Source organism: Loxodonta africana, chromosome 13 (assembly GCF_030014295.1).
Source record: "Loxodonta africana isolate mLoxAfr1 chromosome 13, mLoxAfr1.hap2, whole genome shotgun sequence".
In the NCBI taxonomy this organism is placed as follows: Eukaryota; Metazoa; Chordata; class Mammalia; order Proboscidea; family Elephantidae; genus Loxodonta; species Loxodonta africana.
This window is the reverse complement of record NC_087354.1, coordinates 38,358,603-38,375,807: the sequence shown is the minus strand read 5'-3', so window position 1 is coordinate 38,375,807 and position 17,205 is coordinate 38,358,603. Positions and strand designations below refer to the sequence as shown.

The following is a 17,205-nucleotide window of genomic DNA, read 5'->3' as shown; positions in this document are numbered from 1 at the left end:
GACCATGCCCCTTGTGCCTTCTATTATGTATATGAATTTACATGCTGTGCATACAAATATTTAGAAATATCCACAGCCAAACCTATATACGCATGTACTCATACACCCTCCCACACCTATTCAGCATACATAGCTACCTATGTATCCACTCAAAAATTGTTATTACTGTTGTTGCAGGACTGTTATACTTATCATCATCGTCCTTTATTCCTGCGTACCTCTCAGTGTCTTCTCTTCCCTTGGTCACATTGTGCTGACTTCCCCCATATTGTGTACCATCTTTCCCTTCACCAAAGCTAACATGTGCCTACCATATTGTGTACCATCTTTCTCTTCACCAAAGCTAACTTGTGCCTACCCTCCAGCTAGTGATTTTCCCTCCCTCCCCCTCCCACCTCTGGTAACCATCAAAGAATGTTTATTTCTGTATGTAAACCTTTCCTTGGCTGTTCATAATAGTGGTCTCATACCTTATTTGTCCTTTTGTGACTGACTTATTCCACTCAGCATAATGTCCTTCAGATTGATTCTTGCTGTGAGATGTTTCACAGATTCATTATTACTCTTCATCATTACGTAGTATTGCATCGTGTGTATGTACCACAGTTTGTTTATCCATTCATCCATCGATGGGCATTTAGGTTGTCTCCATCTTTCTATTACTGTGAATAAAGCTGCAATGAATGTGGATGTGCATATGTCTATTCTTGTCACAGTTCTTATTTTTCTAGGATACATTCCTAGGAGTAGGATTGCTGGATCATACATTTCTATATCTAGCTTTTTAAGGAAGCACCGTGCTTTCTTCCATAGTGGTCGTACCATTTTACATTCCCACCAGCAGTGTGTAAGAGGTCCAATCACAATCTCATCAACTTTTGTTGTTTTCTGTTTCTTTGAACAATGCCATTATTGCTGGGTGAGATGGCATCTCAGTGTAATTCTGACTTGCATTTCTCCAATGGCTAATGATAGCAAGCATCTCTTCGTGTGTCTTTTGGCCACCAGAATGTCTTCTTTCATAAACTGTTCAAATGTTTTTGTTATGTATTTTTACTACAATTAAAAAAAAAAAAGCAACCAACATCACAAAACAATTTGTATATAAATTTTTAATGAGAAAATAATCTGTGCTGTAAACTTTCACCTAAATCACAATTAAAAAAAAAAAAATTCCTGGGTATATACTCAGAAGACTTGAAAGTAGAGACTCAAAAAGAAACTTGTATACCAATGTTCATTGCAGCACTGTTCTCAATACCCAAAAGGTAGAAACAACCTAAATGCCCATTAACAGATGAATGGAAAAACAAAATGTAGTACATACACACAATGGAATACTACTTGGCCAGTTAGGAGAAGTAAAATCTTGATACATGCTACAGTATGGATACAGCTTGAAGACATTACCCAAAAAAACCAAACCCGTGCTGTCCAGTCAATTCTGAACCATAGCGATCCTACAGGACAGAACAGAACTGCCCCATAGAGTTTCCAAGGAGTGCCTGGTGGATGTGAACTGCTGACCTTCTGGTTAGCAGCCGTAGCACTTAACCACTATGCCCCCAGGGTTTCCATGATATTAGGCTCAGTGAAATAAGCCAATCACAAAAGGGCAAATATTATATGACCTCACTTATTTAAAAAAACAAGAAAAGGCCAATGTATACAGAACAAAGTTTATTAGTAGTTACCAGAGGTGGGAGGGAGAGAGAAAAAGGAGGTGTCATGGATTGAATTGTGTCCCCCCAAAATATCTGTCAACTTGGCTAGGTCATGATTCCCTTGTATGATTGTCTACCATTTTATCTTCTGATGTGATTTCCCTATATATTGTAAATCGTATCACTATGATATAATGAGACAGACAAGCAGCAATTATACTGATTATAAGGTTATAAGATTAAGTAGGGTCTTAAGCCAATCTCTTCTGAGATAGCAAAGAGAGAGGAGAGCAGAGAGACACGGGGACCTCATACCACCAAGAAAGCAGCATTGGGAGTAGAGAGCATCCTTTGGGCCTGAGGTTCCTGCTCTGAGATGCTCCCAGGCCAAGGGAAGACCAATGACAAAGACCTTCCTTCAGAGTTGACAGAGAGAGAAAGCCTTTCCCTGGGGCCGGCGCCCTGAATTCGGACTTCTAACCTACTGGTCTGTGAGGGAATAAACTTCTCTTTGTTAAAGCCATCCATTTGTGGTATTTCTGTTATAGCAGCACTAGATGACTAAGACGGGTTAACAGTGATAGAAAAATCGTATTGATTAAGGGTAGGGTTGCACAGTCAATTACTGTAACTGCTGTCAATAAGTTGTACACCTGTAAAAAGTTGAACTGGCAAAAGCTATGTGATACATCTACAATGACAAAAAAATAGAGTAACTGTCGAGGCTGCTTATGTATAACCAACCACCTCATGGGACTTGGTTCCTTAGTTTGGGGTTTAGGGTCATGGTTTCTTAGGACATCCCAGTTAAATGGTCTAGTAATATTTTTAGCGCTTCTGCTCTACCTACTAGTTTGTCATATAGTGCCTAGAGTCTTAAAAACTTACAAGCAGCCATCCAAGGCACAACAACTGGTCTCTATTCAACTGGAGCAACAGACAAAGAAAGAGTCAGGAATAGGTGAAGGAAGTAGAATATGTGGTTAACTGCCCCTGTGAACAATGGCCTCCTTTGTCATGAGACCATAAAAGCTGGGTGGTGCCCAGTTACCATTACTGAACACTTTAATCAAAGATTACATAGCATAATCCTGATCAAAAGGGGGAAAACACATAAGAGAATTTCAAACTCTCACAGACTCACACTTTGTGGAGCCATGGAGGGTGGATGAACCCCTAAAACTACTGCCCTGAAATAAATCTTTAAACCTTAAACCAAAAATATCCCCTGAAGTCATCTTAAAATTGAACCACAGTTTAGCTTAACTAGTAAAAAAAAGATCTGCCTTAAGCATTATGCTCTTTTAGGAACTATCTATATAGGATGAAATTGACAACAGCAATTCAAAAGATCAGATAGGAATCCTGGGGGCAGTGGGTTTATGTTAATGAGGGAGAAGCAACTCAGAAAAGGAGGGTGGTGGGTAACCAATTTGCTCTGTAAACTTTCACCAAATGTACAATAAATTTTTTTTTTAAAAAAGCAGGCTGAGAATGGTTGCACAACTCGAAGAATATAATCAGCGTCACTAAACTGTACACGTAGAAACTGTTGAATTGGTATATATTTTGCTGTGTATATTCTCAACAACAAAATAAACTTTACAAAAAAAATGAACGGAGGGGGGTAGTTAAAACTTTTTTTTATGGCTATAAAAGTACCATGTCCACTATAGATAATTTTGGAAAACACAAAGAAAACTGCAGGTACGATTTGAGTAGGATTTCTACGTTTTTAATCTCACACAAGCTAGAGTTTACTACAATGTACAGTCTTTTTAAAATGGTATTACTATACGAATTTTAATAATATCAATAATAAAGAATATTTAGTAACACTAATTAAAAATATTACATTCCTGGTACTACAGGTAATGTGTTACATGTATTACCTACTCATGATTTAATTCTTACAAAAACTCTATGTAAGAGTGTAAGGGAAATTACCTTTTTTTTTCCTATTTCATTTTACAGAGCTGAACCTAGGACTCACAGTAATTAAGTAACTTTTTCAAAGTCATACAGCTAGTATGTGCCAAAGCCTAAATTTGGCTACAGCAGCCATTACAACGTGTCAGCCTTTAAAGCTGTATTAAAATACCTGCTGTGATTAAAAATCTGAAAAACAAAACCCCAAAAAGTTTAAAGAAGCACTTAAAAAAAAAAAAACTCTATGCCCAAAGAAAATGTATGTTAGCGTTCTCACTTATTTCTTTCCTATTCTTTCCTTTTTGTTCTAAATAATTTCAGATTATACTAAACGTATGATTTTATAATCTATTTTTTCATTTATAAAATCTACATTTCCCCTCATCATTAATGTACCTTGCAATCTGTCACTTAATGACTTTATTAGATAAACACTGGATTGTTATAAATGATGCTCCAAAGAACATCTTTATGGAAAAGTCTTTGCTTAAATTTTTAATTTTTTTAAATGACAAACTCCTAAAAAGGGACCGGGCAGACCTGGGTCAAAGTACCAGAACAAAGTTTTCTGCAAGCCTGCCTCTGGATACTGACCAGCTCCCTGACATCTAAGGGCTCTGTTCACACAAGGAAGGACAACAAGACTGGTTACATGCAGGAGATTAGTCTAATATCTAAATATATATTAAGAATCACGGAAGCCAGACTTCTCACTGTCCGGAAGGGAGGTACAAATATGAGTACAGAAAACACTAGAAAGAAATTTTCGTCGGATTAGAACTGGATGTACATTTGTGAACTCATGAATTTACATATATAGAGATAAAGTTGTAAACGTGTATATATGTCACAGATTGAATTGTGTCTCCCAAAAACATGCGTCGACTTGGTTAGGCCAGGATTCCCAGTGCTGTGTGGTTGTCCTCTATTTTGTGATTGTAATTTTATGTTAAAAATGATTAGGGTGGGATTGTAATACTATCCTTATCCAGGTCACACCCCTGATCCAATGTAAAGGGAGTTTCCCTGGGGTGTGGCCTGCACCACCTTTTATCTCTCAAGAGACAAAAAGGAAAGGGAAGCAGAGAGGGGGGCTTCACACCACCAAGAAAGCAGCACGGGGAGCAAGGCACATCCTTTGGACTTGGGAGCCCTGCACAGAGAAGCTCCTAGTCCAGGGGAAGATTGATGAGAAGGCCGACAGAGAGAGAAAACCTTCCCTTGGAGCTGACACCCTGAATTTGGACTTTTAGCCTACTTTAATGTGAGGAAATAAACTTCTCTTTGTTAAAGCCACCCACTTGTATTTCTGTTACAGGAGCACTAAATGACTAAAACTATATCTATATACACGTTTATACACATGTTTATACACACACGCATGTACACATATACATATATTCCTGTCTGGTCTTTGGAGCAGCAAACCTCTCAACACCAATGAGTGTATCTTGCATCCAGGTTTTGACTTCTAAATACCATTCTCCACTAAAAAATCCAGGACTCCTTGCACAAACTGCTGATTCTAGGACTAAGGCTAGCAAAACTTAGACCATCTCGTGAAAGAATGCAATAAAGTGCTCAAAGATGACAGACTCATCTCTAAAATGTATTGAAGCCAGATGGATGGAACACCCACTAGCCAAACTGGAGACAATTTTGAGCACCAAAATAAATGCTAATAGTAAAGATCATATCCTACTGAATAAAATAGGAGATCAAGAGTATAAACAGATATAAATAAATAAACAGACAAAGTTCTTTCAGGAGCCCTGGTGGCACAGTGGTTAAGTGCTCAGCTGCAGATCTTTCGGTTTAGCTGCTAACTGAAACGTCTGCAGCTCAGACCCACCAGCCTCCACAGGAGAAAGATGCTGCAGTCTGCTTCTGTAAAGATTACAGCCTTGGAAACCTTACAGGGCAGTTCTATTCTGTCCTACAGGGTCGCTAAGAGAAGCTACTAGAACAAAATGGGTTACTTACATAGTTTCAAAGCGTCTCACCCCAAAACACTTATTGCAGTAGAGAGTAATTTTATAGTAGAGACACCTGGAAAACACCATCTTAATCCAGTATTCAAAGATAATTTGCACCAATAATGTGATAAATGGAAATCATATACCAACTGACAGGATGCAAAGAACACAGTAACACTTCTGCGATATTCCTGCCCAAAATGCACAATCTGAATCTAATAACCAGAGTCTTCAGACACACCCACATTGATGGATGTTCTACAAAATAACTGGCCTGTAATTTTCCTAAGTGTCAAGTTTGTAAAAGTCAAGAAAGCCTGAGAAACTGTTCCAGATCACAGGCGATTATAAAAGCCATTATAAAGGCCATTACTGGGACAACCGGCAAAATTTGACCAGAGTCTAAGAATGATATGGTAGAAATGTATCAATAATAATCTCCATCCTGATGGCTGTATTGTACTTATGTATAATGTTCTTCCTTGTACATAATACATACTAAAGAACAAGGGAGTGATAGAGCATTAGATTGGCAATTTACTCTCAAATGGCTCCCTCCCACTCCCAGGTGAGATACCAGAGCCTCACTCTCACTTGTGCTCAAGCGGCTGCCCCTCTGACTCCACAGTCCAAGTTTTTACACTCCCCTCACTAGACATTGTCTCCTTTTTTGAAACTGAGGCACAGAGATAGAATACACAAGGGTATTTGATTGGTAGTCGAACTATTTGGGTGTCTTGGCTTTCTGGTTGCCTGACCCGGTGCAAGAGAGTTGCCTTTCCTGCAAAATCGGTGCAAGAGAGTTGCCTTTCCTGCAAAATCGACAGCGATACTTGCTTCAACGGAAGGCGGTGAAGGGAAAGTTCTGCGCACCGTTATTATAATACAGAAAATCTGGATACTTAAAATTTTCCAACATTCAAAGAGTCAAATAAACCATCATGGCACAAATATACAACTGTTAAAACTGATGTTTACAGTCTTTCCCGGCATGAGAAAACGTTTCCTGCATTACAAAAAATAAAGCCATAAACAAAACTGCAATTGGAAAAAAAAACCTTAGCTCCCAAAAGCTGTCCCAACAACCCTACTGTGCACGACACCCCTTCTTACTTGCCTCAAGCTCCTCTGCTAGCACGCGGACCAAGCAGTGCCCCTCCAGATGGCTGGCCTCCGCCGGGACCGCAGAGACCCAGGTCACACTCCGATGGGCCCGCAACACTCTGCGCACGCACTCCCTCCATAAGCGGCATACGCTGGGGACGCAAATGCACAAGAGGTTGCGAACTGACGTTCATTTCCACCTCCTCCGCTGCCGGAAGACCCCCACCCGCAAGTGCAGCAGCCGAAGACCCCTGCCAGCTCCAAAGTTCCCGAGGAAGACAGGTGTCTGGGCGCTAGTTCGGAGGAAGAGCCAGACGCGGGGAACCTTAACGGGAACTTCGCCCCTCAGGGAAGAGTCCCCTCGGGGAGCCCTTCGGTAGGGGTACCAGGCGGGTGGGGGCGTCGCCTCGGGGCAGGGCTGGGGGTCCGGGGCACCCCTGGGTCCCAGTGGTCTCAGCCCACCCCGCCGGCCTGAGCATGCCTGCGGCATGTCCTGAGGCAAGCGTCCCGCCTCCTCTGTCCTCACCCGGCCACCCGCAGCAACGCCTTGGCGGGCAGGAAGGTAAGGACGCGTTCCACCACCTCCGCTAGATTACTCAACACGAAGGTGCTTCGCGGGTCTGCGGAGCAGGAGCTGCGGCAATCGCCGCGGCCGCCGCCCACCAGCTCCATTGCTCCCCAACCCGCCCGTGGCAAGCACTACGGCGGCCTGGAGGGACCCGCTTAGGCTGGCACAGGACCGCCCAGCCGGCGAGCTCTGGGCGGGCGCGCACGTCACTTCCGGCCAGACAGGGAAGGCGTGGCTGCGGCAAGGCGCCCACGTGAGTCCGGCCGTCAGGTTTCCGGTGTTGGAGTTTGTGAGCTAGCTTACTTTGGGAGGTTCCGCCGGAAACCTTCCTGGAGGTCCTTTATGCTGTCGGAGTCAAAATATGTACTGTTCCCTATGTGCCTCTCGCTACACTTGCAGCGTTTAGGTTTTTATTTTCAGTTTTTTGAAGACAAGGACGGGGTAGAATTGGTCTTTACAGTCCCAAAGACTGTTAAATAGCATGTGCCCAATTTTTGGACAGTTTTCAGCTTTAAGTGATTTAGGGTATGAAGACTTGGGCTTGAGTCTATGGCTGCGTTCCTCATTGCCCTTATTCAACACCTTGTGAACTTGGATAAATCACTGTTGTAGCCCTCATGTCCTTAACACATAAAATGGCATAAATGGCACCTGCAGTTCTGAGGCAGCCTGAAAGGTAATGTCTGTGAAAGCGCGCCCCAAACTACACTGGTTCCTCCCCAGCAGCATCAGAGTCTCCTGTTTTTAAGTTTTCACGTGTTTCTCAGACCTCACCCCAGGCCTACTGAATCAGAAACTGTGTTTGAAGTACCTCGTCGGTCATTCTAGGAAGCCCTGGTGGCATACTGGTTAAGAGCTACGGCTGATTACCAAAAGGTCACCAGCTGGAATCCACCTAGGTGCTCTTGGAAACTGTATGGGCCATTTCTACTCTGTACAATGGGGTCACTGGGAGTCCAACTTGAGGGCAACCGGTTTGGTTTTTTTTTTTTTCTTTCTTTCTTTTTTGGTTCGGTCATTCTAAGGAGCCCTGGTGGCGTCATGGTTAAAGCCACCAACTGGTAACCTAAAGGTCGCCACTTAAACCACTAGTGGCTTCTCGCAAAAAAAGATGTGGCAGTCGCCTTCTGTAGAGAAACCCTATGGGGTCACTTTGAGTGAAAATACACTCGAGGAAAGTGGGTTTCGGTCAGTCATTCCGATGCCGGCTCAAGTTGAGAACCATAGATAAAAGGAATCTAAGCACAGTAAGCACTGCCACTTGCCCACCTAACATCTGTTACTCCAGCGGCTGCTTTGTTAACATCCCTCATTTGTTCCCCAGTTCTTGAGGATAACCTTCACTGGTCTGAACTAGTGGTTCTCAATTTGACCTCGGCATCCCTTTACACTCTTAAATATTGATACCCACTAAGAACTTCTGTTTATGTGGGTTATTCTATCAATATTTACCATACTAAAAATTAAAATATATCTTAAATTCATTACACATTAGGAAAACAATTTTATGAAAAATAACCATTTCCACAACTCACAAATAGTGAATAGTGTGGTATCACTTCATATTCTTCTAATTTCTGGATAATGGAAAATAGCTGGATTCTCATCTGCTTCTGAACTCAATCTTTTGCAATATCACGGCATGTTCTTGCTAGTTGCCATGGAGTCGATTCTGAATCATGGTAACCCTATTGTGTTACAGAGAACTCCATTGGGTTTTTAAGGCTGTGACCTTTCTGAAGTCAATTGCCAGGCCTGTCTTCTGAGATGCCTCTGGATGGATTTGAACTGCCAACCTGTCAGCTAGTAGTCCAGCACATAACCATTTGCACCACCCAGAGACTTCTCATCACAGTTATGCAGTCTGGAAAACTACACTGCACATTCGTGAAAGAATGGGAGTGAAAAAGGCAAATAATGGTTTAGGTTATGAAAATCGATTTGGCTTTGCACACCCCCTGAAAATGTCTCCCAGTGATTCCCAAATCATACTTTGAGAACCAATGATCCAAACTAATCATAATGGTCTCACATTCTTTTTCACCAGCCATTGGTTTAGGGGTTGACACAGGCCCCAGTTCTAGCCAAGAAGTGAGGGGCAGTGTGCTTGATGAGGTGGGACTTTTAAAGATTTCCACACCTTCTAAAGAGATACTGAAAGAGGACTATTGTCTACCTATGGACTTAGTAAGGCACACCCAAACATGACATTCAATCCAAGGATGAATCAACATGGAAAAATCTCAAAGGAGGAGAACACAGCCTACGTATACCATGCCTGGAGTCCTGTCTCTGGACTTTAACTGTGGTGAAAATATACACACCACAACATTCACCAATACAACTTACGTATTTACAATAAATGACAATGATTACATTTTTTCATGTTGTGCCACTGTTACCACTGTCCTTTTCCAAAATATTCTACCACCATTAAGATAAATTTGATGACCTCCACAAACAAAAAACTCTCCCTTCTCCCCTCCCTTCCACACCTGGTTACCATTAGTAATCTTTGGTTTCTAGGTATTTATTTCATATAAATGAGATCATCCCCCACGTGTCTGTCAGTTTGTTGTACTGTGGGGCTTGTGTGTTGCTGTGATACAGGAAACTATGCCACCGGTATTCAGATACCAGTAGGGTCACCCATGGAGGACAGGTTTCAGCTGAGCTTCCAGACTAAGACAGACTAGGAAGAAGGACCCAGCAGTCTACTTCCGAAAAGCATTAGCCAGTAAAAACCTTATGAATAGCAGCAGAACATAGTCTGATATGGTGCTGGAAGATAAGCCCCCCAGGTTGGAAGGCACTCAAAAGATGACTGGGGAAGAGCTGCCTCCTCAAAGTAGAGTCAACCTTAATGACATAGATGGAGTAAAGCTTTTGGGACCTTCATTTGCTGATGTGGCACGACTCAAAATAAGAAACACCTGCAAACATCCATTAATAATCAGAACCTGGAATGTACAAAGTATGAATCTAGGAGAATTGGAAATCGTCAAAAATGAAATGGAACACATAAACATCGATATCCTAGGCATTAGTGAACTGAAATGGACTGGTATTGGCCATTTTGAATCGGACAATCATATAGTCTACTATGCTGGGAATGACAACTCGAAGAGGAATGGTGTTGCAATCATCGTCAAAAAGAATGTTTCAAGATCTGTCCTGAAGTACAATGCTGTCAGTGATAGGATAATATCCATATGCCTAGAAGGAAGACCAGTTAATACGAATATTATTCAAATTTACGCACCAACCACTAGGGCCAAAGATGAAGAAATAGATTTTTATCAGCTGCTGCAGTCTGAAATGGATCGAACATGCAAGCAAGATGCATTGGTAATTACTGGCGATTGGAATGCAAAAGTTGGAAACAAAGCAGAAGGATCAGTAGTTAGAAAATATGGCCTTGGTGACAGAAACAATGCCGGAGAACGAATGATAGAATTTTGCAAGACCAATGACTTCTTCATTGCAAATACCTTCTTTCACCAACATAAACGGCGACTGTACACATGGACCTCGCCAGACGGAACACACAGAAATCAAACTGACTACATCTATGGAAACAGACGATGGAAAAGCTCAATATCATCAGTCAGAACAAGGCCAGGGGCTGACTGTGGAACAGACCACCAATTGCTCATATGCAAGTTCAAGCTGAAACTGAAGAAAATCAGAGCAAGTCCACGAGAGCCAAAATATGACCTTGAGTATATCCTACCTGAATTTAGAGACCATCTCAAGAATAGATTTGATGCACGAACACTAGTGACCGAAAACCAGACGAGTTGTGGAATGACATCAAGGACATCATCCATGAAGAAAGCAAGAGGTCAGTGAAAAGACAGGAAAGGAAAAAAAAACCAAGGTGGATGTCAGAGGAGACTCTGAAACTTGCTATTAAGTGTCGAGCACCTAAAGCAAAAGGAAGAACTCATGAAGTAAAAGAACTGAACAGAAGATTTCAAAGGGCCTCTCGAGAAGACAAAATCAAGTATTATAATGACATGTGCAAAGAGCTGGAGATGGAAAACCAAAAGGGAAGAACACACTCGGCGTTTCTCAAGCTGAAAGAACTGAAGAAAATATTCAAGTCTCGAGTTGCAATACTGAAGGATTCCATGGGGAAAATATTAAATGACGCAGGAAGCATCAAGATGGAAGGAATACACAGAGTCACTGTACCAAAAAGAATTAGTCGATTTTCAACCATTTCAAGAGGTGGCATATGATCAGGAACTGATGGTACTGAAGGAAGAAGTCCAAGCTGCTCTGAAGGCATTGGCGAAAAACAAGGCTCCAGGAATTGATGGAATATCCATTGAGATGTTTCAACAAACAGATACAGTGCTGGAGGTGCTCACTCGTCTATGCCAAGAAATATGGAAGACAGCTTCCTGGCCAACTGACTGGAAGAGATGCATGTTTATGCCTATTCCCAAGAAAGGTGATCCAACCAAATGTGGAAATTATAGAACAATATCATTAATATGACATGCAAGCAAAATGCTGCTGAAGATCATTCAAAAACGGCTGTAGCAGTGTATCGACAGGGAACTGCCAGAAATTCAGGCCGGTTTCAGAAGAGGACGTGGAACCAGGGGTATCATTCCTGATGTCAGATGGATCCTGGCTGAAAGCAGAGAATACCAGAAGGATGTTTACCTGTGTTTCATTGATTATGCAAAGGCATTTGACTGTGTGGATCATAACAAATTATGGATAACACTGCGAAGAATGGGAATTCCAGAACACTTAATTGTGCTCATGAGGAACCTTTACATAGATCAAGAGGCAGTTGTTCGGACAGAGCAAGGGAATACTGATTGGTTTAAAGTCAGGAAAGGTGTGCATCAGGGTTGTATTCTTTCACTATACCTATTTAATCTGTATGCTGAACAAATAATACGAGAAGCTGGACTATACGAAGAATGGGGCATCAGGATTGGAGAAGACTCGTTAACAACCTGCGTTATGCAGATGACACAACCTTGCTTGCTGAAAGTGAAGAGGACTTGAACCACTTACTAATGAAGATCAAAGACCACAGCCTTCAGTATGGATTACACCTCAACATAAAGAAAACAAAAATCCTCACAACTGGACCAATAAGCAACATCATGATAAACGGAGAAAAGACTGAAGTTGTCAAGGATTTCATTTTACTTGGATCCACAATCAACAGCCATGGAAGCAGCAGTCAAGAAATCAAAAGATGCATTGCATTGGGCAAATCTGCTGCAAAGGACCACTTCAAAGTGTTGAAGAGCAAAGATGTCACCCTGAAGACTAAGGTGCGCTTGACCCAAGCCATGGTATAATGCATGTGAAAGCTGGACAATGAATAAGGAAGACCAAAGAAGAGTTGATGCCTTTGAATTGTGGTGTTGGCGAAGAAGATTGAATATACCATGGACTGCCAAAAGAACGAACAAATCTGTCTTAGAAGAAGTACTACCAGAATGTTCCTTGGTAGCAAGGATGGCGAGACTGTGTCTTACATACTTTGGACATGTTGTCAGGAGAGATCAGTCCCTGAAGACGGACATCATGCTTGGCAGAGTACAGGGTCAGTGGGAAAGAGGAAGACCCTCAACGAGGTGGATTGACACAGTTGTTGCAACAATGAGCTCAAGCATGATTGTAAAGATGGCGTAGGACCGGGTAGTGCTTCATTCTGTTGTTCATAGGGGTGCTATGAGTCGGAACCGACTGGACGGCACCTACCAAACGAGATCATATAGTATTTGTCCTTTTGTGACTGACTTATTTCAATTAGCGTAATGCCTTCCAGGTTCATCTGTGCTTCATTCTCTTTACAGCTGCTTTATGTTCCATTGTACGGACATACCACATTTTGTTTATCCATTCATCTGCTGATACACATTCCAGGTGCCACCTTTCGGCTACTGTGAAAAGTGCTGCAGTGAACATTGGTATACAGATTTCTGTTTGTTCCTGCTTTCACTTCTTCTGGGTATATATACCTAGGATTGGGATTGTGGGTCATGTGGTAGTTCTATGTTTAACTTTTTGAGGAACCGTCAAACTGTCAAAGGGGCTGCACCATCTTACATTGCCACCAGCAATGGATGATGATTCACTTCTCCACAACCTCACCAACACCTGTTGTTTCCTGTTTGCCTTTTTTTTTTAATAACTGCCATTATTAAGGAACTCTGGTGGCACAGTGGTTAAAGTGATCAACTGCTAACGGAAAGGGTGGCAGTTCAAAACCACCAGCAACTTCTGTGGGAGAAAGATGTGACAGTCTGCATCTGTAGATATTTACAGCCTTGAAAACCCTACGGGGTCACTATGAGTCAGAATTGAGTCAATGGTAGTGGGTTTATTGGAATGGCTAATGAACATCTTAAATACCCTCTTTGAAGAGCTGCCTGTTCAAGCCCTTTGTCCATTTCTTTTATTGGGTTCTTTTTCTGTTGTTATAGAAGTTTTATATATTTTTTGGATATTAGGCCCTTGTCTGATACATGGTTCTCATCAATTTACTCCCAATCTGTACTGTCTTTTCATTTTGTTGATAAAATCCTTTGATGTACCAAAAGTACTGAATTTTTATGAGATCCCATTTATCTATTTTGTCTTTTGCTGCTTGAGCTTTAGTTACCATATCCTCTGGACTTTTTGTATGTGACATGACCTGATAACTGTATGCTAAGGAGGCCAAGGATATGCTAAAGTGGGGAACAAAGGACAGTCACTTAAATTTATATTTAAGAATGAATGTGGGCAAGGGGGAAAGGCTGAGGAAAACCCAAGTATACCAAGTCCATACACACTATTTCTGGATTCTCTAGTTTCTTCTTCTTAAGTCAATCTGCCTCTCTTCCTCTCAAGCCTCTTACGATGGTTAAGGTTATGTGTCCACTTGGCTAGGCTGTAAGCCTCAGTGGTTTGGCAGATATTACGTAATCATCCTCCATCTTGTGATCTGATGTGAGCAGCCATTCAGTTCAAAGGGGCGTTTCCTTGGGGGTGTGGCCTGCATCCAATATATAGATGTTCTGGCAAAGCTTGACCTCTCTGGATCCTGTATCCAACTCATCATCCTCTGACCTCCAGTTCTTGGGACATGATCCAGCAGACTGCCTTCCAACCTGCAAATTTTGGGACTTGCCAGCTCCTGCAGCCCCGAGCCAGCAGCCTGCCGTCTGACCTGCCAATTTTGTGATCATTAGCTTCTGCAACCACATGAGTCAGAAGAAGCCTCCAGCCTGATGCCTGACCCATGGATTTCGGACTTGCCAGCCTCCACAATTGTGTGAGCCATTTCCTTGTAATAAATTAATCCCAATCTCTCTCTATCCACATAAATATACATATATATACACACACATACAATTCACTTGTTTAGCTCCTATAGAGAACTCTGTCTAGGAAACCTCTCCTCACCCAAACCCACCTTAAATGGTCCTATTCCAGAAACTCAATAGAGCCTATGGACTCCTGAAGCAAAGAGTATGTCTTATGAGGGAAAAATGACAAAATAATTTTTTAAATGGTTCTTTATTCATAAACTTGATGCAAGTTTACAAAATTTACTGTACACTGCCAAATAAATCTGCAATGAAAAATAAAATCCAAAAAAAAAACAAAGCATGCCAAATGTGCAGCCGTCAATCTGCTAGCCATCAGTATATTAAAGAATTCAATAATGTATTCAAGATTTAGCCTTAGGTTTAAGGAACTTTAATGCTTTAAAGAGTTCTGCCTTGTCACTTCTTATCTGAGCAAAACTGGCTATCAGAACTTTATACAAATTTAACCAAGTGAACCAGAAAGCCAGAAAATCTTTATCTACTGTCCTCTTAACCAAAATAGAATCAAAAGAAATAAAACACACACAACTAATACAGAAGTGCCAAGTCTCTCTGATGAGGTTCACAAAGTTAAAACCTGAATCTCAGAGCAAATGTGTAAGAAAGGCTTCTCAACTTTGTAACTGGTTTGTGCAGAAAAATGTGCTTCTGGAGTTCATTTTTAAAAGTGCTTATTAACATCTAAAATTTACTTTTAAATCAAACGTGGGTGTACAAAAAATCCATTACCAACCAAACAGGACTGATTCAGGTAAGGCAATAAAATGGAGAGCACACTGATTTGAGTCAGGTTTCATAAAGGAATTGACATATGCAGAGTTCCTTTTAGTCTCTCAACGTAAAAGCCATATGTTATGACTATGGCAACAAATTTTAAGAGTTTCCAAATTAGATATTATCTTTTTGGATTTAACTGTGCAGCCTTTGCTCAAGGAATCTTTGTGCCAATCACTTTATTAGTTTACAAATGATTGCAACATCCCGTTAATAAAATGGAAAGGTAAAACGACTTAGTATTTTAAATAATTTCAAGCTCTATACTGTAGCTCTTCTCTTAAAGAATACTGAACCAACAAGAAGCAAATTCAGCCCAGTAAGACTCTTGATGCCCCAGTGGAAATTACTACTTAAATGCCTTCATTGGCACAGCCTTGCTTTGCTTTACTTAAAAAGTACAACCCAATTAAGCGTATATCAACAACAAAGAGTTCATATTTTCACACAGCCATAAAAAAGTTTAACAATTTAATGAGTAGGTTTCCTGTCATTATTTTGGCAATATCATAAAATGGTTTTAGACCTGAAAAAACTACTGTGATTTAGAAGACCTTAAATTTTCTAAACCAGTATTAAACAACAATTAAACTTTTATTGGCTCGAGATGAAACAATGTATTGCAAGTCATCAAAATCCGTAGGCTCAACACAGGAAAATTACCCAAGATGCGTCACAACTTCAGTAACCTGATGCTGACTTGCCTGCTTCGAAGGTTTCACTTATCAAGAAAAAGAGATGATAAGAAGTGGCCAGTATATGTATTTATCAGGAAAAATACAGTAAAGGCCCCACTGCTCAGTCCGAGATACCTAAGATGAGCAAGATGAAAAGGCTGTAACTTATACTGGATGTCAGCTGACAGATTATCCACTAAAATATCTATTAGCTAACGTCTTCGGTACTGCTGTTATAGGGGCACTCAAAGCTCGTGTCTGCATGTTGGGAAGATTTTCTTTAAAGCAACATTGGTCCAAACATACAGCAATCAACACTTCTAGCCATCTTCCTTTGGAGGGGTGTACCACCCTAAAATAGAGAAAAACAGAATATTTTAATTCTTAAACCAGCTAGAAGAACTGGCATTTATTAAGGTTGGCTACATTCTCTACTCATAATTTTGAAGTTTAAACCTACTACAAAAATTAAACTTATACTTGGGTTGGTAACAGCATTTTGATAAGTTCACAATTTCAAGCTATTTTCTATGAATAAACTGTATATGAGTTTTGAACTTATGATCTCTATATTAATGCCATTCCTAGCTAGAGACAACACTAGAATATTAGACTATGAGCTAGGTTTTATTCCATTTCAGTTTGGTATTTGAAAGTAAACCTCCTAAAATTACGTATCTGTATGTGTGCGTATGTGTGTTTTTAATGTAAGCCCACAAAATAACTATCCTACAAATAAAATCCTGGCATTTTAGAATAAGAAGAATTTGGATTGTTGTTCAGTGCAAAGATGTCATTTCAACAATGAGGAGGCCATCTTATCAGATGCAGTGACTAAGTACCTATGTCTAAGATCAGAGTTAGTAGCAGAAGCCAAACTAGAATCCATCTCTCCTTACTCTATTGCTCTTTCCACCATAGATAAGCTTACACACATCCGTACATTCTCAAATACAGCACTTTCCATAAACATTTTTGAACAGTAATTGTAATGTTTGCTTTAATTAAAAATAAATAAGGGAAAGATAAGAAAAAGTGTTTCCCAGTCTCAAGACTAACTACTATTTGGTACGAAGTCACCATTCGAGCAGTATGAATATACCAAGATGTGTGGAATATCCTCATGGTTATGAAGTAGCGCACAGGCTTCTTTGGCTA

At 40.9% G+C, this 17,205-nt stretch overlaps 2 protein-coding genes across 5 annotated transcripts in view; both read right to left on the bottom strand.

The window, feature by feature from the left end:
- FBXO22 (F-box protein 22) overlaps nucleotides 1-7,405 on the bottom strand; it is a 50,105-nt gene extending 42,700 nt beyond the window's left edge. The window contains exons 1-2 of the mRNA XM_003413837.4: nucleotides 7,200-7,405; nucleotides 6,687-6,825 (exon numbers count right to left, since the gene is read on the bottom strand). Of these exons, the coding sequence (XP_003413885.1) occupies nucleotides 6,687-6,825; nucleotides 7,200-7,345 (285 nt within the window). The 5' untranslated portion in view covers nucleotides 7,346-7,405. The remainder of the gene's footprint in view (nucleotides 1-6,686; nucleotides 6,826-7,199) is intronic.
- Nucleotides 7,406-14,847: 7,442 nt separating this feature from the next.
- Nucleotides 14,848-17,205, bottom strand: part of UBE2Q2 (ubiquitin conjugating enzyme E2 Q2) — an 85,821-nt gene continuing 83,463 nt past the window's right edge. For all 4 annotated transcript variants that reach the window (XM_064267218.1, XM_064267219.1, XM_064267216.1 and 1 more), the window contains one exon: nucleotides 14,848-16,399. Coding sequence is in view for 2 of the 4 variants with exons in the window: in XM_064267219.1 (XP_064123289.1) it covers nucleotides 16,368-16,399 (32 nt within the window). In the remaining 2 variants the exon portion in view is untranslated. The remainder of the gene's footprint in view (nucleotides 16,400-17,205) is intronic.